The sequence below is a fragment of the Podarcis filfolensis genome, assembly GCF_964270895.1.
Source record: "Podarcis filfolensis genome assembly, chromosome: 4".
In the NCBI taxonomy this organism is placed as follows: Eukaryota; Metazoa; Chordata; class Lepidosauria; order Squamata; family Lacertidae; genus Podarcis; species Podarcis filfolensis.
This window is the reverse complement of record NC_139607.1, coordinates 13,150,670-13,176,389: the sequence shown is the minus strand read 5'-3', so window position 1 is coordinate 13,176,389 and position 25,720 is coordinate 13,150,670. Positions and strand designations below refer to the sequence as shown.

Genomic DNA, 25,720 nt, shown 5'->3' with positions numbered 1-25,720 from the left:
GGTCCAGAGGTCACCTGCAATTGTTATGTTGGAAGCCTCAGCCAAATAAATTGCAATCTGAAAAATCACATGCCTCTAACAAGACAATTGTGCCTCACTGAGTGAATATACAGGCCTTCGTGACACATGTGACTGGGTCCTTTTGAATCCCCATTGATAATACATTTCCATTTCCTTGGCCATCTGGTGGTGGCTCTTAAAGGGTTAGGGCTGTCTTAATATAAACTCCAGGACTGGATAATAGTATAATGCCTATCAACTTGAAGTCTTCCTCCAGACCACCAAACGAATGAAAAAGTAGGTGACAGTGGGCACATTCCCTTATGTCACCTGAGTTTACAAAACAACCCTAGATGTTTTGTAGATGCCAGTCAGTGGAAAATTCAACATGGTAGTGAACGATTATTTTTCTCTTGTTTTCAGGTAGCAGTTCTAGTCTAGAATAAGACATTTGAACTCACTCTAGCTACAAAAGCAGAGGTTGCTAAAGAAGTCAGAGACCATTTGGCTGTGAGTTCTGGAATACCTGTTCCCTGCTTTGCTGACTTTCTCCCACCTGTCCTGAAAGGGTGGGTCCCTAAGTGAATCCGGCTGCAAAAGCTGACACTGCTGAAAAACATGTGGTCTGGGGTTTTTAGGGTGGTTTGCTGGGAATTTTTTTTGTTGCTGTTATTGATATTTGTATCTTTATTTTTGTATCTTATAATGATTTATGTGCAAATAGATCAATTATAGCTGTGTACTTTTTGATGTGTTTTATTTATCACTTATGATCTTTTCAGTGTTGTAAGCCACTTTGACCATGATTTGAACTATGGAAAGGCGGCTTACAGATGAAGTGATGATGTGATTCAGTCTTACTATAGTGCCCACACAGAAGCCACCTCTGTGGTGAAGCGGCATAAGGCAGGGGTGAAACTAGGCTTTATTTCACCCACGTCAAAGACCTAGTTTGCCCCCCCCCCATGCACATTTGCATATACACACAGGCTGGGAGCCTCAATGGTACCCCTCTAGATGCTTCATCTGGGGCAAAAAGCTCAGCTAGGCCCCCCCCCCGGTAGCTTTGGCTCTGCATAAGGATAGTGAGTAATAGAAAAGGGCTCTCTTCCACTCCTTGATCTATTCTTCCAGCTACCGATGTAAGCAACAAACAAGCATGGGTCAAGAGGATTTCTTTGGAAAGGCCCAGATGTGTCAGAGGCAACAGGGAACCAGGGCAATATAGGACATCCTCTCTGGCCACATACCAATCTTCTCCATCTGGATTTGGGCCTGACCTGAAAGATCAAGGAAAAGTGTGGGCACATAAAGTGGTACCTTGGGTTACATACGCTTCAGGTTACATACGCTTCAGGTTACAGACTCCGCTAACCCAGAAATAGTGCTTCAGGTTAAGAACTTTGCTTCAGGATAAGAACAGAAATTGTGCTCCGGCGGCGCGGCGGCAGCAGGAGGCCCCATTAGCTAAAGTGGTGCTTCAGGTTAAGAACCGTTTCAGGTTAAGTATGGATCTCCGGAACAAATTAAGTACTTAACCTGAGGTACCACTGTAGTGGATAAGTTCTAAGAAAGCAGTTTGTGATTGTTGCTGATCGCAAGGCACCTCTGTTAAGGCATCAGCCTTAACACCTAAACGTTTGCTGTATCTACTTCTATTGAGTGGGAAAGCAGACTAGCTGTTGCAGAATATGAACAGTTGGTGGCTCCAGAGTTTCACAGATGTTGCTTTTCTTTGCTAAACATGATTATTATTCAGTCAGCGATACAGATTTAATATAACACTTCCACTTTGGCGTTATATCTGAATTTGTCAGTCTAAGTAGTGCGGAAATGAAACTTGCACAGGATTGAAAATTAATGAATTTGCTGCAAGTACAGATTTACTTAAATTGATTTGAAGGCTGCAAAAGCTGAAGGTCTAAAGATTAATTATGATGTGAAATATGACTTGGTGAAAACTACTTATTTTCATGGCAATTTTGCAAAATCTATATTTAAATCTGAATGTTAAATTGAAATAGATTCCCAAGATTTGTTTTAAGACACGAGAACTGCTGCATATTTTGGCATAAGTCTTGTGCATAGGTCATGTGTATTCATAATACTGTAATCCAATGCAAGACATACTTGGATGTAAGACTCGTAGGATAAAAAAAAGATTGGGATGAAAGGTAGGTATAGACTTTTTCAGATTAGGAATTAAAAAGCTAGTGACTGTTCTAGAAAAGCCTCCTCATTGAACAGTTACTTGCTATCCTATTTCAGGGAGTGCCATTCTAGAAAGACCCTGACTTACCTCCATTGCTCCCTGAGTAAGGTCATACCTATATGAAACAATGCCTATCCACACTAGGTGTTTTGGTTCATATACAGTACTAGAAAGTCAAGACTTCACCATAGTGATACCAGGCTGTCATCTGGTGGTTTAGGGTCAGGGTTGCAGTTTTCTCCTATCATCCCATTTGTGTTAAATTTCCCCAAACGTGTTACAGAACGGCTTAGTTCTTGAACACAGAGAAATTGTTACTAGGCATATTTAGAGGAACATATCTTGAGAAAGCATGATAACATATTGATACTGTAACTGTTAGAATAGTCAACCTTTTTAAAGGGATTTCACCTTCCTAAAAGGCTGGCCTCATGATCTGGGCATATGTAGAGAGACACTGATAACATAAATAGCCAGTATGCGTGATATTCATTGTTAGTCATACTAGGTGTAGACCCACTGAAATAAATAGACTTCAATGAGTCTATTCTCACTATGACACATTGGCAACATTTGTTTTTATTATTTATTTGTTTATTAAAAATAAAGACATGCTCAATGGCAAGAAACCTCTTTTGCCAGTTTTGACATTGTAGTGCTATCAGCGGGGCGCAAAAAGTTGTTTTTAGGGGAGATTGCCGCAAAAAGTTGCTGAGCTTAACTAACTGACCAATTATATTACAGATAACTCAGTTCTGCCCTCCCCAACTTAAAGTCCGCCCCCCTAAAATAAATCTTAGCTATGCCCATGGTTCAGCCTTAGTTGAAAACCAAAGTATATTTCTACAATCCAATTATAGTTAATGATGCATACCCAAGGACAACCCAACAGCTATTTCTCCAGAATTATATCTTAAGGTGTTGTTTTTTTAAGTGTGGGGTTGAGGCTATTTAATATTTTGTGCAGAACTTCAGTTTTTACCATGAAAAGATAATCAGCTCTTTTCAAGCTCCTGTGAAAACCTTTCACTAAATTATGTATATAATATATATAATTCATTTTATGCCATCTGTCTCAAGAGGACGCTCTTGTCTTGAAAGGCTGCTTAAAACTTTCAGATAAATAAATGAAAAAAAGGCAGAGGCTATGTAGATATTCAAAAGGTTTGAGGCTACTTTTATTTGGAAATGGGTGTAAAACTTTCACCTAAAAGAATGGGGTTTGAGTCACTCTAAAGTTACTTTTCAATCTGTTTGGAGGGAGGAGTTTAGCAGAGGGGAGTTAGAAAGTGAAGTGTTCAGACGCTATGGAGGCAGGTCTGGATGTCGTGTTTAGGTAAGAATATTTCTCCCAGTTCTTGCAGCTGATGATCCCTTTGGAAAGGGTGCTGGAGGTAATAAGGAGCATTAAGCATAGCTTGCAGAAAACAAAACTCTAGGAGCAGCCGCAGCTAACCTGCTTGTCTTGTTAGGATCAACTCTGCCTTGGCAGCAACGAACATAGAGGTGCGGAGATTCAAATGGTGAGCTAATCTTTCTCCTTGCAGACAGAGAGAAGTAGAGAGTGAGAAATCTGGAACAAGCAGTCAAGACAGTTTGAAAAACGGGCGCCTGTTGGGAATAGCAATGAAAACACTGAAAGATAGGAAACGCCCTGCAAAGCTGAGAAAAAGTTCAGAAAGTTTTTGAACAGCAATACACCGGCCGTGTGGAGAGACTGCTATGGATACTTTGGTGAGCAGACAGGAGAAAGTTTTTTTATGGAACTCCCCTGCAGAGTCACTGCTTTCAGCCCAAGAAAGCAAAGTCATTTCTGAGTCTTTTCAGAGAAGCCTTCCTTGAGGCACTGAAAAATGCAGCACCAGCCTTCCTTTGATCTAGCTTCCTTAAGGACAAAAAGCAAAAGCATCCCTCTGCTCCATCTGCATCTCACTATCTGTCTTTGCCCTGCCTGGGCTCCTTCCCTGTTATCGGAATCGGGGGTGGAGAAAGCAAAAGAAACTCTTAAGGAAAGCAAACTTCACTTTGCATTGGAGCTGCAAGGTACCTACAGCGGCGCGTGCACTTTTTTTGTTGGTATTTGCAGCACAATCCTCCACAAGTCTGCTTAGCAGTAAAGCCTGACTGGTTCAGCAGGATTCACTCCCAGAGAAAGGTGTTTATGAGGGTTGCAGCGTAAAGCGCCAGGAATTCTGCTGGCTGCCGTTGGAGAGATGGAGAAGGGTAGGTCCCCACGTCCTGTCCATTGTTCGTTTCCTTTAAGCTTTGCATGCACTTGGTTTCCTTTCCTCCTGCACGAGCAGAGGCGCAGCTGTTTCCCCGGCAGCGCTCGCTGTGGCTTCCTTCTGCTGCCCTGTTTCATTGTTTCCTCTCCACCCTCTGCGTTGCTCAGTTCCAGCAAGGAGATGTATCCTCGGAGGCAACTGCAGCTCTCTCCCCAACTGCAGCTGCTGCCGGGTGATCTCCGGTTTACAGGGAGGAGGAGTTGGTGGGGAAAACGCCGCCGTCTGGTGGAGACCCTGCAAAGGGAAGGAAGGGGCGTTGCGAAGCTGCCGTTGAAACGTGAGATGCAGAGCCCTTCCTGAACCACCCTCTTTCCGCAGCTCCTATGCCTTGAAAGCCTCACAAGGGGCCAGGGTCATCTAGTCCAACCGCCTGCAATGCAGGAATCTTTGGCCCAACCTGCGGCTCGAACCCACTACCTGAGATTAAGAGTCTCATGTTCTTAATCTGTGAACTGCCCTGTGATTTTTTGATGTAGGGCAGTATATAAATTTAGTAAACAACAACAACAATACCAACCGAGCACCACCACAGAGGTGGTGCCGTCCAGGTGTTGTGTACTACAACTCCCATCAGCCTTAAGTAGCATGGTAAATAATCAGGGAAGATGAGCATTTTAGTCCAAAGCATGGGGGGTGAGCACTTCTTTGGCTACCCCTGATCTACTGAGTTTCTGCTTGTTACACACTTATTAATGGCACAGAACAGAGGCCTGGGATAAAGGAGGGGAACTCCCCCCCCCATCCTAAATGAAGTGATTTATTTTAATATACACAGATCCATGCATGTTAGAGCAGAGCCATAGCTACAAGGTGGCGTGGGGGCTAGCCACTTTTTTTGCTCTGGGTGAAGTCTTCAGATGGGTGCCAGCCTGTGTGTGTGCACACATAAATGCACATGGTGTGTATGTTTCAAACAAGTATTATGTAGCACTTATAACAGTGCCTGTTCCATCGATCAAAGCAGTGGAGTGGGCAGGTATGGGATAAGATGATTTTGTAGGTAAACTGGTCTCAAATTATCATCTAGCCCTGTTCATTGGCCAGTGGATAAGCTGCCCAGGCAGCTTCAGATACTGCTTTAGCATTAGCCGCCCAGAGTTGCCAGCTGACAATTCTTAGAAAAATGAGGAACCGAGAGAAACCAACACTTCAGAGATTCACCTACCCCTAAATGCCATATGTCCATGTTGCCTTGCTAGATAATGTATCCTGGAGAAGCTCTTGAAATGGCTCCATCTCCACCAGCTGATCAAAGATATCAAGAAACATGCCCCCAACTGCAGCCTGGAGATCTTCCAGAAGGTATGCGCTCCTAAGGCTGTGTCTTGTTCTGACTAAGCAATGCCAAGCTCCCTTCTGCAGGGCTCAGTCTGGAGAGCAAAACTCTTGATGTTGCTTCAGCCTTTTTTAATTATTATTTTTCAGCCAGCCTTATTTAATGCTTATTTAATGGAAAATGAACAAGTAGTCTATTGCAAAAGTGCACGGAAGTTCTAGGAGCCAATCCTCCTTTATACAGTTGGACCAGGATACTATTTTCCCCCTCCCCCCTTTTTTTGGAGGAATGACCTGTTCTGAACTCTTCTCCTCCGCATTGCAGGTCATGCAGTCTATTGAGAAAAATACCCATGCCAGATGCCCTCCATGGACTGAACCATCCTGGCCAAGAATCTGCTCTGTCTTTTTCCAGGTCATTAAAACTGAGTAAGTTCTTCTGCTTGCCCTTTTCCTAACTGGATGTTGGGGGTGGGGTGAGGGCATGGAGTTTTAGTAGCCAGTGTGGTGTAGCTGTTAGAGCGTTGGCCTTGGGTCTGAGAGACCAGGATTAAAATCTCCACCAAGATGGTCACTGGGTGACCTTGGGCCAGTTACTGTCTCTTACTTAGCCTAACCAACCTCACAGGGTTGTTGTGGGAGAAGTTTGTATGCCTTGGAGGAACATTGCTGTAGTGCACTGAAGAGGTAAAGGCAACAATCCTGACCCATTTATCTAGGAGCAAGCCTCACTGAATTCAAAGGGATTAACTTCTGAAAAATTATTTCACCCATATTTTCAATCCAGTCTTCTTGCAAAGGGTGCATGAGTTGGACAGATGGCTTTACATAGCAGTCATACCTGAACTGATAGAAAGGGCACTATAGACTGCTGTGTTTTTTTGCAGGTGTATTTTGCAATATGCTCTGGACACAATCATCATTTGTGAGTGGTGAATTGCTTTAGTTTGTTCCGCAAAGCTTCCCCAATGCTATGACACTATATTGCTCTCTGGAGGGATTATAGCGCAACAGAAGTGGGACAAACATAAACCAGAACATTTGTGGTGTAAAAAGTTGTGGGATTCCAGCAGAAGTTTGTGGGTTATCTACTGATTGTGAACAAAGCAGTTGGAAGTTGCTTAAAGGGTTTATGCTTAAAGCATAAAAGGGTCACAGGTTCTCTGTCCCTGTGAAAGAGATTTATTTCCTCCTTTACTATAGCTCCACCAACACAGTCCACTGTTGCTCTCCTAGACTATGACAGTCCACAGGAATAGGTTTTTGGGAAGGGGCAAGGTCTATGACTTGCAACTACAGGTCACTGACTTATTACCACTACATGGCGCTGAAGAGAAACAATAGTGATTTACTGTATTCTATGGGATTGCCCATTTAACAATAATGGAGTAAGGCACTAGAAAGACATACAACTTAAATTTGCCCACTCAGCAACAATACCGTAAAGTAATAAACTATATTTTAAACCCTGAAGGCTGAATTTCACACCTTTTACACAGAATCTGTCTTGGCTGTGGTGAATGACAGACACAAGATCTGAAACCAGCCAGACACTTTTTTGCTAATGCTTGTCCATTCATAACATAAAGGGAAATACAATATCTTACAGTCTGGGGCCCAAGTTGGCACCCTTGCTTGTCTGCCTTTCCATAACAGCACCCACAACCCCACTTTCTGGGAGAACAGTCTCCCCTCTGCGAGTTCCCCCCCCAAGCCCTCGTGTCCAAGTGTGCGCTCACAGATTCTCTCTCTCTCTCTCTCTCTCTCCCCCTCCCTCCCTCTCCCTCTCTCTCCCTCCCTCCCTCCCTCCCTCCCTCCTTACTCCCTAGGTGCACATCCACTGCACCGGCCAACTGTTTTGCCTCTGAAATGGGGCGGAAAGAGGAAGCTGTGGAGGGTGGGGATGGGATCTCCTTTCCTGTGGTGATGTTCAGGGCTCGCCCGTTTCTTTTGAATGCAATGGGTGCTTATTGCTCACTTCCAGATCTGCTGTGGAGGTGATGCCACATTCAAAAAAGTGCCACTTGAAATGTCCCACTCCCTCTACCTCTTCCTAGCTATGCTACTGGCCAGTCGCCATCTCTTAACCTAACCTCCCTCACAGTGCTGTTGCGATGATGAAATGGGGAGGAGGAGAACTATGTTAACCACCTTGAGATCCTTGAAAGATAAAGGTGATATATACATGTAATAAAAATAAATAAATAAATAAATAAAATAGAGAGCTTCCATATTTGGTGTGTGTGTGTGGGGGGGTACCTCTGAATACCCCTTGCTGTGTGTGTGTGACAACAGGATAGGGGCTACAGAGGCTTGTGCAGGAACTCAGAATAAGGTACAGCTGCATTCAGATGCTCAAATTTTCCCCTTTGTAATTTTGGAGTATCTGTTGCAGTTGACATCATAGAACTGTACAGTTGGAAGGGACCTCAAGTGTCATCTAGTCCATCGGGACAGGTCACTTTGCCTATATGGCTTTATTACAGAGGTAGGAATTTTGCCACCGCCTCCTATTCAGGATTTTTGTACTTGCATTGTTGTATATAGAACAGAAACTTTTTAATATTGTCTCTTAAAAAAAGGAACGGTCAGTCTTGTGGTTAACTTCCTCGTCTTCAGCTAAATTACTTAAGGGGAATATTCATAGGAAGCTGCCTTGGACAGAGTCAGGCCATTGACCCATCTATCTCAGCACCATCTAAAATGACCGGCAGTAGCTCTCTTTCCTTTTTTTAAAAAAATACTCATAAATTTTCACAAATAAAATACAATTGAGCCAACATTTCCCAGTACATATTCATTTAAAAAGTTGACTTCCCTGCCACCCTTCCATGGTTTTCTCATGATTATCTTTTACTGCTGCATATTATAACTAATCTATACCTTCTTTTCTCAATTTTATTCTCACAATAACTTTTACTTCTGAACTTAATCCAAACCTCTGAGCATGCTTACAGATTTACAATCATTTTTTAAATAGTCCAGAAACATTTTCCATTCCTCCTTGAAAACTGTTTCATTTTGTTCTCCAATTTTACTAATTAAACTTGCTAATTCAGCATTTTCCATCAATTTCAACTACCACTCCTCCTTCGTAGGTACTGCTTCCTCACACCATATTGGGGCATATAATACTTTCATTGAAGAAGTCACATACATAAATAGTTTTCCTGTGCATTTTCAGATGGGGGAGTGGACATCACCAGTGCCACCTGGAGTTGCTGCCCAAGCCTGAACACCTGCATGGAAAGCAGATTGTCGAATCCTGTGCTATGAACACCCCTAGACCTGGGAGTCTTCTACTATATTTAAAAGGACATGGGGATGGTTTCCCTTTAGAAAAGTGGCTGAATGAAGAATGAGCTGAAATAAAGACGTGAACCTCAAGAGAGAAGATTCAGCAAACCTGAAGATGGAACAGCAATGTGCCTCCAAGTTCTGAAGAAACATCACAACTCAGGAGGGGCAAGGTTGGCCCAGGGTCAAAGTGGGTGGGTTGCCACGGTAGCAAAGACTTGCCCTCCTTTGTGACATCTCTTGCTTCCTTCTTAAAAGCCACCAAGTGCAGGGGTCCACTGTGGGTTAGGGAGGAGAAGTCAGAGGAGAGAGGCGTGGTTAGAGTTGGGGAATGGAGGTAAGAGAAGATTCAGCAAACCTGCAGATGGAACAGCAATGTGCCTCCAAGTTCTGAAGAAACATCACAACTCAGGAGGGGCAAGGTTGGCCCAGGGTCAAAGTGGGTGGGTTGCCACGGTAGCAAAGACTTGCCCTCCTTTGTGACATCTCTTGCTTCCCCCTTAAAAGCCACCAACTGCAGGAGACCATTGTGGGTTAGTGAGAGGTCAGAGGAGAGAGAGGCATGGTTAGAGTTGGGGAATGGAGGTAAGAGAAGATTCAGCAAACCTGCAGATAGAACAGAAGTTGCCTCAAAGTTCTGAAGAAGCATCACAGCTTAGGAGGAGCAAGGTAGGCCCAGGGTCAAGATGGGTGGGTTGCCATGCTAGGAATGATTTGCCCTCCTTTGTGACATCTTTTGCTTCTCTCTTAAAAGCTACCAAGTGCAGGGGTCCATTGTGGGTTAGTGAGCAGAGGGATGGTTGGAGTTCATGAAAGGAGGTTCAGGAGATGCTTTTGATTATTATTTGCTTTTTTGCTTTTTGATTACTTTGACTTTTATTTGATTTTTTTATTTTTATTTTTAAATATGCTTTATTTTGTTTTAATATCCGTTGCCCTTTACTTTAATATTGTAATTTTTTATTCTTTAATATTTTTATTTTTACGTTTTTATTTTTGTGCATAATTGTGCATATTTTATATACTTTGTATATATTCATTCTGTATATATTTTACATATAGAGGGATAGTTAGGGTTAGGTGTAGGCTTAGGGCTGGGGTTGAAGTTAGGCTTGGGTGGGCCTTTTAGCTAGTTAGGAGGGGGGACTTCTCTGGACAGCATGTTCAGACTGTCAGTAGGATTTCTTCCCCTTCTCTTTGTCTCCTGGGGTGAGGGTCTCCTGCAGAGCCTTGGCTCCCTTGAAATCATCTTGGCAAGTCATTTCACTCCTGAAGAGCTCAGTTTCTCCACACTCCCTGCATTCCCATTTTCTGTCCTAGAGAACATTTCTCCTCTGTTCTCCTGGGGAAACTGGGCCAATTTGGAGAGTACCCCATGATCCTTGTCTTGGCCCTGGAAGCCCTTCTGCAGTTGAGGTGAATTGTGTCTTTAACGGATGGGGTTGTGGTGTTGGGGGAAGAACTCCGGGATAAGCTCAGTGTGGGGAGTTGCAGGCAGGAGGGATAATGGGACAAGGAAGACTCAGAGGAGGCAGAGTCTAACATTGTCCTCTCCAGCTTCGTTAAGCCAGAATTTGGCTCAGACTTCTGTGGCATGATCATCCATACAACTTTTCAGGCAGTCCTGGAAGAAAATGAGGATAAGGACATGTGTTGTTAGCCTTCACTTCTCTTTACATGGCTCTTTCTTTATTCTATTGTTTAGGTAACCTTTTAATGTTTGATGCATTACTTCATTTTAATATTGTGTTGGAAGCCGCCCAGAGTGGCTGGGGAAACCCAGCGAGATGGGCGGGGTATAAATAATAAATTATTATTATTATTATTCACACACTTCCAATAATTTTACCTATGACTCAAAATCTCTTCCTTCGTTGCACTCTGTGGATATGCTGGTTTTAAAATGGGTGTCACTAACATGAACTGAAGGGACATTTCCACTGCCTGCTCTGGGGCCTTCTGAATGAGGCCCCCAATGCTGCGAACCTCCTTCTGCTGAGCGTAAGTGTCCTGATGGCATCAGGAATTGTTAAGGACTTCAGGAAACTCCATGGTGGGGGGCACATTGGTGACAATCTTAAATGGTGGATGAGATCAGATTATCATTTTCTCTGATACTGTATTGTTTGCTTGGATGGGAAAAAAGGGGTAGTGGTGGTAAGGGAAAGTTGTGAAAAGTGTAATATAGTAATGGTGCCAAAGAAAGTGGTGTGCGTGTGTGTGTGTGTGTGTGTGTGTGTAAAATAGAGGCATGAGATCTTAATTTTTTAACCGATTCAGAGAGAGAGAATGGATTATATTGGGGGCAATATACCTCTTGTCAATTATTGGTCCTAGCTCCTAGGTTTTGGAGGTGGCTCCCAGATCTTGACCAAAGCATGGGATTTAAAGTCTCTCCCTCTCTCTCTCTTTACTGCCAGCAATGAGATGCCACTATTTCTAATAGTTTAATATGAACATTATTATTAGGCTTCAGGCCAAACTTCAAATTCATGCTGTCATTTTAAGATCAAAGTTGAGGCTGCCTCATGTTGGCTCCTCAATCCCAGGAAAGTGGAATCTGAAGGATGATGCTTTAACAGATGTGCTCTGTGAAGTTGTGGTGATTGTTACAAATTGTGCTTGATTAAAAGAAACCTTCCAGGCACCTGCACTTTTCCTTGGCTATTCAGGCCCTGAAGAAGTTAATCAGTGTTGATGACTTGAGGATGAGCATATAAAGCAAACTCTTTCGGCTACCTTGAGACAACCCAAGTTAAGGACTTTTGGGTTCCATTGATTTTAGTGGGTGTGTCAAGCATGCATTCAAATCCCTTTCAGTGAGATTAATGGGACTTAAAAAAATTCCTATGTTTGGGTGTGCTTGGGTTGAAGAATTTGTGCAGAAGTTGGAAAGAATGACTAAATGACATAAGGGACAAAATGAATATTGTGCATATCTATATAGCTATGATACTGTATATATGAAAATAAGAATTACTGGAAAATTACTGGAATCACTTTAGCAGAGATAAAACATGTAGTCATTGTTTTGCTGCCATTTTTCAGCCAGCTGGCTTCTTTTGATACATTTTTCTTCTATCATAAGTCTTGATTTAAACGTATTCTCTCTGGCAGAATTGACAGCTTTCCAACACACACTCAACTTTTAACATTGTGTAGCAGTGAGAATTTTGGTATGTGCAGTTTCTCAAACCACTGAACCTCTGGCATGACAATCTGCACTTGGTGAATTTTCATCTCCTACACAGATACTAAAAGCAACAGGACTGCTAAGGTAGAAATGCTAGCTATTCCTGTCCTGTTAGTTTTTGTGAGAGCTTCAGACCTCCATACACACTGCCCAGGCTTGTGTCTCAGGGAGGTCACTACGCAGTTTGACTTCTCCCCTGGAGGCACACTCCATCGTCTCTCCAGATGGACTGATGCCAACAACCAGAGCATAAACAACGGAAGCTATGCTATCCCTGTCAAGTGGTAGTGGAGCATGACAACTGAAGGATACCTACCAGATTCAGCTCTTAGGGGACCAACAATTGGGGGCTGGGGGTGTCATACCAGTCTGGAGCTGACACAACTAATTTCCATTGGAACAAATTGAGGGTTTTTGGTCTTTTTGCAAAAAATAACCAAAATGGGGTGCATAGGGTCCCTTTGCTCCCCCCAAAATATTTGAGCCCCCCCAAGTTGCTTATCATTGCCATTGAAATGGTGTGTGTGCAACACATTGTGTGATTGATTATGTAGGTTGGGGTTTACCTGGGCCCGCCAATATTTTATTAAAGTTGGCACCCCATTGGGTATGTGTGTGTGTGAGAGAGAGAGGCAATCTCATCTTTTGCTCTGGTGGGGGTTTGGAAGTGACAGATCCTTCCTTTCTAGAATTGCACACTTAATTTACAAAGTGTTATAGAAGTGTTAAAACTTCGATGATAAAACATTGCATATTGATTATGCACAATCGAATGCAGGATCTTTGATACAAATTGTTCGCTAGACACGGTTAGGAACGGAAGTATAATTTCATAGCTCTACTTAAAATGCTTACTTTCTCATATCAGATGATAACTATTATAGCTAGACTTGACATAAACTACACTTTCAAATTCAGTCAATTCAGAAATTGTAACCGGCCCATCTCATGTGAGTTGTTACTAACATTTCTCCTTAACTGGGCATATTGGTATCACTGCAACACTCTTACCTCCAAGTTTCTTTTTTCTCTTTCCAAACTTGGCTTGGGGTATGCAAATTCCACCTTCTCTGAGTCCTAAAATGTGACACAGAGCCCATTAGAAACCTGCATACTGAAAACCTCATTATGACAATGATTAGAGGCTCATCTGGACAAAGTAATCAGATGATTACACAACTAATAGTTTTCTAGTTCTAGCCATGCTCTAACAAGGTAATGCTGCTTAACACAGCTTTGTTCCAGCACAAGCCGTAGTTGCAATTAGTAGTTAGGGCTGTGCCAAAATCTTGCATCCAATATATCAAAAGTCCCCCCTTTCCCCTATGAAAAAGGCTTCTATTTAGGGTATCGAAAGGTGTTATAAAGAGATACCCAGTCCCCTTCTTTTCTTATGTAAGTGAAGTAGCAAATTTCTCCCACCAATTTCACAAACTGTGGAGACTGTATTAGATTAAATTTGATATAATAATAATAATAATAATAATAATAATAATAATAATACCCCACCTGTCTGACTGTGTTACACCAGCTACTCTGGGCGGCTTTCAGCATACATAAAAACATAATAAAACACTAAACATTAAAAACTTCACTATACAGGACTGCCTTCAGTTGTCTTCTGTAGGTTTTTAAAAAATGTATATATTTAATATTATAGTATAATAAAGACAATTTTCAGTGATAGTGCTGCGGCTTAAATTGGAGTCCACAGTAGCCACATGTTCCCATTTTGGTATCTTTGTCCAAGTTCATGTACAGTCATACCTCGGGTTGAATGTGCTTCGGGATGAGCGCATTCGAGTTGCACTCCATGGCAGCCAGGAAGTAATGGAGCACGTTACTTCCGGGTTTCGCTGCTTGCGCATGTGCAGATGCTCAAAATGACATCACGCGCATGTGCAGAAGTGCCGAAATGTGACCCGCACATGTGCAGACTCGTGGACACGGGTTACGTTTGCTTCTAGATGTAAACGGGGCTCCGGAATGGATCCCGTTCGCATCTAGAGGTACCACTGTACACTTTAGGATGTCCCAGAGCTCTGCGGCCACCGTCCCAGGATGGTGTTGAAAATCTGGTTTGCTGAATGATCAGCCAATTGCAAAGCTTTCATTCACCTCTGATGACCAGAAAATTGAGCCTGCCTGTAGTCAGCTTCCTCATAAATCACCTTGAGATTGTGGTTTGTAAGGTGATTAATGCCTCAAGAATAATAAGAATAGAACAAATGATTATTATTTTGAAACTTCATTGGTAGTGACCACCATTATGTAGCCATGAAATTGCAGCAGCATTTTGGCTGCGCAGGCTGAAGTCCCTTCCTTTTACACAACTGTTAAATGTGCAGGAGCCCTGTAAGGTGCTTTGCTTTGTTTTGTTATGCTTTGTTTTTTACTTTGTATCTGGCCACCCATTGATAGAGCAAAGTGTTACTCCCTTGTGTAACAAAGCAGCTGAAAACATGCAGTTCCCCTGAAACAGTTCATTCTTTGAAGCACCACTTGAAGACCGGAGGCTCATGCAATGTTTTTTACTGGACTGAGCGGTCGTCATCGGCTGAGTATTTGCCAAGGAACAGGTGCTATAAAAGCAGATCGGAACAAACCTAAAACTGTACCCGGCTGATTTAGAGGTGCCTGAAAATGGAATTAGGCTGCCATCTAATGGACAAAATTGGCATTTGTTTATTCAGATCCTTTCAGATGATTAAGTGGAATTTAAATGTTTATCCATTCTAAAGTCCAGTTTGTCAACTTTGCCAAGCTAAGCTCATGACTGACTGCTCCTTCTCCTTCTCCGTCTCCTTCTCCTTCTCCTCCTTACCTTGCCTATCTGGTAGGGTTTCCCCAGCCACTCTGGGCAGCTTACAGCATACAGTATATAAAAACATAAAACCTTAAAAACTTCCTGAAACAGGCCTGCCTTCAGATGTCGTCTAAAAGTTGTATAATTTTTTTATCTCATTGACATCTGAAAGGAGGGTGTTCCATAGGGAGGGGGCCACTACCGAGAAGGCCCTCTGTCTAGTTCCCTGTAACTTTGCTTCTCGCAGTGAGGGAATCAGCAGAAGACCCTCTGAGGAGGACCTCAGTGTCTGGGCTGAATGATGGAGGGTGGAAAACACTCCTTCAGGTATACTGGGCCAAGGCTGTTTAGGGCTTTAAAGTTCAGCACCAACACTTTGAAACTAGTTTCGAATTAGTTTGTCTTCGTTCACACATATTGAGTGAATGTCATGTATCATACCCAGGTGTGCATTTATTGGGTTTGGCTAGATAGTCAGCCATGTTGTGCATTGGTAACTTCTACCCTGAGTTGATTGTTGGAAGCTACCCTGGGTTTCACCCCATAAAATGTGGATATATAAGGTGTATTTTTAATGACTAAATTAGCATGGCATGTTAAGTGTTAGGAACTGGAAGTAGATCTTGCAACCTTCACCACCCCTAGTAGGCATTTTCTTGTCATTGCTGTGATTCACTTCACTCTGAACACTGCCGCCACCTCTCCATCCTCATTATAGTACCAGCATGCTAGTCCTTTTTTCCTATCTGTCCTGATCCCCTCTATAGATTCAACCAAATTGTTGTAAGCCCAATCAGAGCATACTCTGTGCAATCAATTGATTTTTCTATTTCTGTCACAAACGAGTTATTTGATTACTCCTCATCTTGCTTCTAATTCCCCATGCTAGCAAGGTCTGGCTGTTTATGCAGAGACCTTACGACTCTTGGCTCAAGACCCAAAGATGCATTTCTCCTTTAGAGGTTTAGTTCCTGAAACACGGGGAATGTGTGAACCCAGCCCACACAAATGGCTCACCGATGTGCTTTTGACTTATGCGTTGAAAGCAAAGCTTTTTTTTTGCTAGTGATAGTGGGGAAACCAGATAGGTTTGTTTGTTTGTTTTAAGAGGATCACTGCTAACTGTAATTCTTTGGCTTTGCAATGCTGCCCCTTGAAAATGAAAAGCACAGTCATCTTGTGAAATGCAATATATTTTGAGTGGAAGGAATTGGTTTAGATTTAAGTTGGAGCATATCTGTGTGCAGGGGATTAGCATGGCAATGCAGGGCCTGGGGCCAATTGCACTCACTGGCCACTCATCTGCATCCCTTACTGCAGAACTCCCCAGAGTGCACACTGCATAGGTCCCACCACAGTCCTCACACCTCGTCCTCTCAGCCCTCCTTGGTTTAAAATTGGTGGGGGTCCTTCCTCAGAGGGAGGCATTCTGGGAAGGTTTCCACTAGTTCCGCCCTGGTTAGAGGTTTAGGCCAGGGGCGGGGAAAAGTTTTCAGTCCAGTGGTCACAGTCCTTTATGGACAACCTTTTGAGGGCCATGGGTCAGTGGGGGGCGAGGCAAAAGTGAGAAGAGCAATAAACTAGTTTCTTTGCACTTTTGTACCTGTTCTACCTCCATTGAGGGAGAGTTCAAGGACACATTCCAGTCAGACAAAAGCCCCTCAGGGAGGGTGACGAACAGGGCTGGTGGTGAGGGGTGTGACTCAGGAGGATGAGTTTTGAGGTCCAAATTCACACACACACACACACACACACACACGGCCATCTTACCCATAGGCACTAGGGGTGTGGGGCACCCGGGCGCTGGGCTCTCAGGGGCGCCAGGCCAAGAGTCCGGGGCCTGAGAGTTGAGTCCGGAGAAGAGCCCGTCTTTCGGTCAGAGCGCTGCGGTGGGCTCTTCTTCTGCAGGTGGCTCTGCGCCGTGAGTTCAGGAGTGACCGAACCAGTGAGATGCTGAGGCAGCTGGCTGGCTCTGCCCTCCTGCGCGTCTGGGACTGGGCAACCTGGGGGGGGGGCGCCAAGCAGATCTTTGCACTCGCATATGCTTAAGACAGCCCTGCATACACACCAACCTGAGGTTCCCCATTCCTGGTTTAGACTAAGCCATTGTGAAAATGTCCGCGTTGTAAAACACCTGGGAAGAAACTGCAAAGCAAAACAGTTCACTACTCAGTGTAGGTAGTTGTTAAAGGAACCTAGGCAACACACTTTGGTGTACAGCACAGCATAAAAAGGCTTCTTTCTGAATGATATGCGCCAGTGCTTTACTCAATCTTTTCAGGATCTTTTGAATTTATCTTACGCCATGGATGCTCCACTTGAGATGACCCTCTAGGGCCCCTTCCAACTCTACAGTTCTATGAGGCCTTGAGTGATATCCTGTCCAATTATCGTGGGTAGTGACATTTGATCTCTCTTGCTTAACAAACATTTCAAGAATGCGCTTTGACAGAATCCATAGTGTTTCAATTCTACAATCCCATTGTTTACCACGGGACGTTATTTACCAGTGGTGGATGGTCCTTCAGTGAAATGGGACACTGTTTCCCTAGCCTCTGTCGGTCCTCAGACAGACCTTGCCTGCCTGCCTCCTTCCTTCCTTCCTTCCTTTATTTATTTATTTATTAAATTTATATACCACCCTTCATCAAGAGATCCCAGGGTGTTTCACAGAACAAAATAAACAAGATAAAACACAAGCAAATAATTACACTGAAACAATAATTACCCCCTTCCCACAGATACATTTAAAAGGCTGTAGAATATTAATCAGCCCAAGGCCTGGTTGAAGAGGAACATTTTTGCCTGGCGACTAAAAATATATAATGAAGCTGCCTGGTGAACCTCCCTGGGGGGAGCATCCCACAAACAGGGAGCCACTACAGAAAAGGCACATTCTCGTGTTGCCACCCTCCAGACCTCACATGGAGGTGGCATGTGGAGAAGAATCTCAGATGAGTCTGGGACAGTTTATTCTTTAGTATCAGTGTTACCCTTGCATAACTCAGCAGGGAGGAGGGTAGAGAAAAAAAGCAGAATTAGTTGGCTCTCCATGTCATTGCCCCTGATTCCACCTACAGTTTGGACTCCCCTGCCTCCCATCCTACCTGTCAGAATGGGGACCAGCTGCCACCGTTGCTAATAATAATAATAATAATAATAATAATAATAATAATAATAATTATTATTATTATTATTATTATTATTGTTGTTGTTGTTGTTGTTATTATTATTATTATTATTATTATTATTATTATTATTATTATTTATACCTCACCCATCTGGCTGGGCTTCCCCAGCCCCTCTGGGCGGCTTCCAACAAAACATTAAAATACACTAATTCATGAAATAGTAAAAGCTTCCCTAAACAGGGCTGCCTTCAGATGTCTTCAAAAAGTCTGGTAGTTGTTCTTTTTGACATTGGTGGGTGCCACTACCGAGAAGGCCCTCTACCTGGTTCCCTGTAACTTGGCTTTTCGCAGGGATGGAACCGCCAGAAGACCCTCAGAGCTTGACCTCAGTGTCGCGGTAGAACGAGGTGGGTGGAGATGCTCCTTCAGTTATACTGGGCCTACGCATGATTTTGGTGAACTGTGTGGAGAAATGGATGGTATTGCTGAAATCACAAAGCCTTCCCTTTCTCGCTCTGATTTCTGGACTGGCACTCGAGTTGATTGCATAGTAAAAGGAGATCCTCACTGGCAGGACACTAACAAAGAAGGAATTTTAAGTGATTTGTCTCTTAACAGAACAGGATTTTTGTGGTTTGGATTTTTTTTATATAAAAAAAATCAGCTTTAATTGGCTTGTCAATTGTGCAGTTAATTGCGCAGATTTAATTGCACTGTCAGTTGTAATATAAGTGTGAAGTGGCTCCAGATTATTTGTTGTTTCAACCCTTGGTTGATTTCTGCTTCTTGAGAAAGGCGAGAAGGAGAAACAAGCTCTCTTGTTGATATGCTTACTCCTGTCTAGATTCCCGACACTGCCGTTTTTCACACGGGAACATCGCAACTTATTTTTGTGACCTGCTATAGTTGAAGCGATCATTTCTGCTGGGACATTTCTGTATTTAAACTTGGCACGCCACTCCCCCCCCCCATTGCTAGTGTTATGTTTTGTTGTTACTTTTAGCAAACAGCATCAAAGGCTCCTTGGTGAGATTCCAAAACACAAAGCATTATTATTGACCTTCTAGGTCTAATTTTGTCATGCTAGCAGGTGAACTATATTTGCAAATATTCAAGGGTTATGTGTCCTGGGCACTTTTATTTCCTGTCCTGGATTTAAACTGTTGCTTCATATGTTCATTGCATTCTCAACTCTACAGGTTGCTAAAGGTCACTTGTGCTACACATTACATATGTAATGAGAGCTCATTTAATGTCCCCATCAGTTCGCTAGGTGGCCACATGCAAACTACAGTATTTTCTCTTACCCTCGGCTAGGGATGAGTACATAATAATCCGTTCCTCCCCTGTTTTGGATGGGACTGAAGTGAAGCTTACTCTCTTCCATTTTCTGTGTGGATTTTTGTCGTCGTTGAAAAATCCACACAGGAACAAATGGGGTGGAATGGATTGTTATTAATTAACTATTTACGAGGTGGTGCTAAGGCTGCCCCCCCCAAGTAATTATAGCCACCTTAGGTGAGTGGTGCATGTTGAAAAACAACACAGCAATGTTCACCTAAGAGCAAATGGACGTGATGTACTGCTGCTTTCAAAGAGACGTGCAAATAAAAACATGTCTGCCTCCATGTTAATGAATAAACTAATGCTAATAACACTACTGCTTCCCTTGAAGCAACAGGCTTATAAATAGGTTTGCAGATGTGTGAAAAGAACAGGAACTCAGTGTAAAATACATGGTGTAAGACGTGAAGATGGGTGACTGTCAATTTCAGCTTCCCAGTTTTCCAATCTTAAATTCTGTTCTCCACATTTCCAAACCATCATGAAAATTCATAGTCATTTTAGTGTGAATTTCTCCTGAGACATGTATCTGTGGATGAAATTTTGCCTTACACATTTTTAAAAGCATATTTTCCTCAGTATTTATGTTTTCCTTAATGTAATACAATTCTGTATCTTGTTTTCTCAAAAATATGCATTTTAATGCACACTCTACCTTGCACAGTACACATAGATATGCTGGAGAACTGCCCCTGCCAAAGGATACTTTTTAGAAAGAGAGAGACAAATAGAAATGGTAAATAGATGCAAATGATATACAGAGTTCTGTTACTTTCAATAGACAAAGTTCTGTTACTTTCAATAGAAATTTCAGGTATAAGGACCTGCCAAAATCCCTTTTTTCACTCAACTGCTAAAGATACAGGAGGAGGCCTATTTGTCTTTGCATCTGATCATTCTAGACAGCGATGGAGAAAGTGAAATAGTGAAAATGAAATAGTGAAAATTTTACAGAGTAAAATAGTGAAAATGGGCCTTAGATTGGGGTTGAGGTTAAAAGCTGGGTCTGAAAACATTACAGGCTGTTGGATCATACCTTATTTATTATATGTTCTGAAGCATTTCCTCACATAGGCCACACAGTGGGGCTGTTGCTAAATGAGACACACATTCTCAGCAATCTTTCAGCTGGTTTTTGAGCGTTATTTCTGCAAAGTGGACTATCTATAGCCATAGATGGACTATCTATCTATCTATTTCTGCAAAGTGGACTATCTATAGCCAAAGATGGACTATCTATCTATCTATTCTGCAAAGTGGACTATCTATATCTGCATTACGTTTAAACTATCTTGTGTTTACCCTTTTAAATTTTCAAGTTAAGACTCTTCTCAGGACATGGCAAGATTAAAATACCAAAGCGAGTACACACATAAGTCCTGAATGATCTTTAGCCTGGCTAGGTTAATATCCATACACACTTATGAAGATGATTTGACCACCATCATCTGTCAACCCAACCTACCTCACAGGGTTCATTGTAAGATAAAACGATATGTGGAGGGAATCTGTATGGTGTATCAAGCTCTTTGGAAGGGCTGTACATATTAAGAATCCAATAAAAGAGAATTAGGAATGATTACCACGTCATGAAGACTGATACAAAATGTATATTAGAACATTCTGGTTACAAGGGATCTGATTTATTTAACCAGGTAGAGGGCCTTCTCGGTAGTGGCACCTGCCCTGTGAAATGCCCTCCCATCAAATGTCAAGGAAATAAACAACTATCTGACTTTCAGAAGACACCTGAAGGCAACCCTGTTTAGGGAAGTTTTTAATGTTTGATGTTTTATCATGTTTTTAATATTCTGTTGGGAGCCGCCCGGATTGACTGGGGAAACCCAGCCAGATAGGCGGGGTATAAATAATACATTGTCGTTGTTGTTGTTGAAGGCTGTGCAGAATAGAGAAAAGATTAGCATCCCTTTCCACCATGGAACCAGTGATGAGCCAACAACAAAGAAGGTTGGAAGGGGAAAAAAATCTTGTTCTTAAACTATCAATTTAAACTATTAAATTCCCTGTATTTTCATGGGCCAGTGACTCTGAAGTTAATAATCTTTGATGAATGACCAAAGGGCAACATTTACTTAAAATCACATTCAAAGACAACAGTGTTTCTAGTTTCACCTAATCCCAGATTTCTGTCGTTTAGCCTCTCTCCTTAATTTGGCGTGGCTATGCGAATCCATATTTTATGACACACGGCTCTTATTTATGGAAAGCGCCAGCATTTAAGTGATGAAGCACTTGAATTGCATATGTTCACAAACAGTCAATAATCAGTTACAATCAAGGCTAGTTGGGGATGGCATACTCACCTGCCTGCCTGGATGGAAGGAAAAAAGCCGAAAGAGCTTTGGACTTGATCCGAATGAAGGGTGGAGGTGAACGTTCTGCACAACAACAACATAAACCATTTTATTTTTGCAGCTGGCTAGCAAGAAATTTGTCTTTAGGAGGGACTGGGGTATGTTGTTACTTTTGGGAATTACTGCTGCAAAAGCATAAATTCTTCATGTGCCTGCTTGCTCTCCAAATTTCTCAACTTGTATATTTGTAAAGATGCTAGAATTTGAAGATGTTGGGAGCTGATTCATATTGCAAATGGTATATCAAACCCATAGATACATATTTTTCAAGTTTATTATTCCTTTGTTTCAGTGAGAAGTAATTTGAAACATGATACTGAGTGGACATTCTAGATATATTTTGGATGACCCTTTTAAATTGGGTAATTTTTTTCTTCTTCGATGAACATTTCCAATTTTAAATAAACATTTATAAATAAATGTCGCCTTCCTATTGCATATGATGCCACATGAAGTTGGGAAACAACTTACCCTCTGTTTTAATCTCTTAAGGGAGACAAGAGAAGAAAACGCCTTCGCTTCCTTTGGCTGGCATTATCACTACTGTTATATCTTTATTGTACATCCAGAGTATGCAGAGTAATGTTTTGCAGTGCAATAATCCATGATTTAATTTGTGCAGTAATAAACCTTCCTTGCTCTGGGCATGACTCGTTGCTCCCTCTCTGATGGACACATAAGTAACAGTTCTAAAAATATGAGGATGTATAACTTCTGTGAGCTATTCCCTGCTGAAAACTGCAACTGTCCTGTACTATATAACACAGTGATTGTTTTTCTTTTTCTCAAGCAAAACCAAGACTAGGCCTTTGAGTGTGATATATTAAAGACATGAGCCCCAATAGTTGAAATCAATTACTGGAGCTACCGGAGTCCCTGACATTTTGTGTGTGTGATAGTATTTCAAAGTACTGCCTTAGGAATTCAAATTCCTAACTCTTCTTGTTAATGTGGATTTCAGATTTAAACCCTTTCATATCAGCAGAATGAAAATTAAACCTTCCTCCTTCCTTATACTTCTGGTTTCTTTTTCCCTTTCTTTTTGAGGCCAACTGGTATAACTAAATGTCTCAGTATTGGAGGCATTTATGCTGCATGACACAGAATGCCATCTATATTTGTATGTTTTCTCTTCAAGCCTGACAGACTTTTAAATGTTTAATGTGAAAGGCTTTCCTTCCGACCTTCAGAAAGTTTTTCACTTTGCTGCCGTTTGCCGCTTCTTTCACAGGGAAGACACGTTCTGAGTGCGGGAGAAGATGGCTTCATTTTAAATAAACAGAGGTTTTCTTTTATTTTCTAAAGCTTGGCTTTTAAGCTAGTTTATTTCGGCTACGGAGGGAGCATCTTTCATTTCCCCTCTCTGGGTTTACTTAGCTACACCTGTTTATGATCCTGTTTCTGACAGGCCCATCACTTTCCACAAGGCCTAAAGAAGAGCTTTGTAGCTTGAAATTTTCATTAGCTTTCGTCAGGGCGCCAGGGACTCTGCTGCTGTAGGCATACAAAAGTGACAGTGCTGCATATTGCCCTATGGTTGAAGACTGAAAGCAGAATATCTCCTGGTGCTAATAATAAAACAAGTTATCTGTGCATTTTTGGTCTCGCCTGTACTATACATTTAAAGCTGAATCATAGTAAACAGTCTTGGCTTCCTCCGAAGAATCCAGGGAACTGGGAAGAGGAGATTGACTGTTTAAACACTCTGAGAACTGAAGCTCTGTGAGGGGAATACAGTAGGGTCTCCCATACCCGTCAACATTTCTCCGATGAAAATAGGGACTAAGAAAACATGGGACATTCCGGGATCAAATCAGAAACTGAGATGGCTTCTGTAAATCCAGGACTGTCCCTGGAAAATAGGGGCACTTGGAGGGTCTGGTTTTCCAATAACTCTCAGGACCCTTAAAAAACTACAGTTACCTTGCACTCTCCTCAGATCTGTTCTGTATGGTTGAGGGGAACCCCCAGAACTGATTTAAGGGGTGCACACGGGGAGGAGAGGGGAAAGTTCCATGGTACAAACAGAAATCATGCCGATGAGTAAGTTGAATACCACCTGGAATTTATACATTTTTTTCCTACCCAATTTTTCCTCCACAATTCCTAGCTTTTTGATGGTATACTATAAAGTACTTTTTAAAAGCTTCTCATTAATCCTTGCAGGGAGCCACTCAGCTGGAATCTGTATAACTTGTATCCCATTTACTTGAATCATTTCTTTATCTACTCTGACTTCAATGGGATCACAAGATCCGTCTCAAGTGCAGGACCAATGGAAGACTGAAGCTGCGATTTCATGTATACTTGCCTGCATGTAAGTTCTATTGAATTCAGTGTTATTTACAGCTGAACAAACATCCTCAAGGTTTCTCTCTGGGAAGTTAATTTTTTTTGGGGGGGGGGGGAGGAGAATTGTCAAATTTAAATACAGTTATAAGAGGATAAAAAGGCTACAAGTCATCTAGATAGATAATTTATTATGGTCGGAGACAGCTTATAAAACACACCAATGTACAACAGTAAATTTAAAATTTATACATGTGATAAGTGTATAGACACTTAAAACTTTAAAATACAAGTCATCTGTTATGTCTTAGAAGCTTCCATTATCTTCACTGAACACCTGAAAAGGGCTAGTACTTAAAATGGGGACCAATATCTCCTATTTTCACAGAGAAGAATCCTGCCTTTCCCAACAACCCGACATGCAGAAATCAAAAAATTAAAATCTGAAGCTTTTCCTACAAATGAGAAAAGCTCAATGTGCTCAATTTCTGTGTTTGAATCTCTTGTTAGGGACACAATGGCAGAAGCTGAAAAGGACTATAGCTCTAGTCCAAAGCCGTGCTCATCTTGTATTAGGAAAGTTAGTATTTTAAGGGGAATAAGATAGTTTTCAAAGAGTCTCAAGACTCTCTCCTCCTTTTCCAAACTTAAATATCATTTACTAAGAAGAAGGAAACCGGATCTTGTCTAATCTTGTTACTCAGCTTCTGGAAGGCCTTAATCCTGCACCATCCTGATTGTAAACCTTCATATCACTTGTAGTGTGGGCAACACAGATGCATACTAAGTTCACACAGGTAAGATGATGCTCATGTGCCACCTGGAAGAACCATAAGGCTGCAGAGAAATTGTGTGTCTGTTTCAGTGCATGCTTCTTCTGTCAAATGTTCATTAATCAGGTTTGCAAGATTTTCTTTGCAGCCGTGAAAGCTGCAGATGGTACCTGCAGCCTGTATGTTGTCACCCATGCTAAACAGACTTAACAAATATCCTTGGAGCGAAGTGTGTCGTTAAGTACAAAGCTGATTAAAAATGAGTGTACTTCCCTGTATGAATATATGTATAAAATCTCAAATCAGCTGCTAAATTATTATCATTTGCAGCATCTCGGTGGAGGAAAGAATGTAAATTACAGATGAGTTTTGAAAATAATAATGCATAGTAAATGGTTGAAATTTTTAAAATATAAAACTACATCCTACATTTATGCACACCTTAAATGCAAGGTCTCATTTGTTGAGAAATGTTTTTTATATTAGAGTACCAGAGTGATACTAGAGTATCACCTTGCTAGCAAAGGTCCGTATAGTAAAAGCTATGGTTTTCCCAGTAGTGATGTATGGAAGTGAGAGCTGGACCATAAAGAAGGCTGATCGCCGAAGAATTGATGCTTTTGAATTATGGTGCTGGAGGAGACTCTTGAGAGTCCCATGGACTGCAAGAAGATCAAACCTCTCCATTCTGAAGGAAATCAGCCCTGAGTGCTCACTGGAAGGACAGTTCCTGAAGCTGA

At 42.0% G+C, this 25,720-nt stretch overlaps 1 protein-coding gene across 1 annotated transcript in view; it reads left to right on the top strand.

The window, feature by feature from the left end:
- The window catches only part of LOC310761258 (uncharacterized protein), a 34,544-nt gene extending 11,610 nt beyond the window's left edge, over positions 1-22,934 (top strand). Inside the window, exons 5-8 of the mRNA XM_083611172.1 lie at positions 3,760-4,435; positions 6,098-6,201; positions 8,957-17,852; positions 19,399-22,934. Coding sequence (XP_083467298.1) covers positions 3,760-3,901 — 142 coding nt within the window. The 3' untranslated portion in view covers positions 3,902-4,435; positions 6,098-6,201; positions 8,957-17,852; positions 19,399-22,934. The remainder of the gene's footprint in view (positions 1-3,759; positions 4,436-6,097; positions 6,202-8,956; positions 17,853-19,398) is intronic.
- Positions 22,935-25,720: the final 2,786 nt, after the last annotated feature.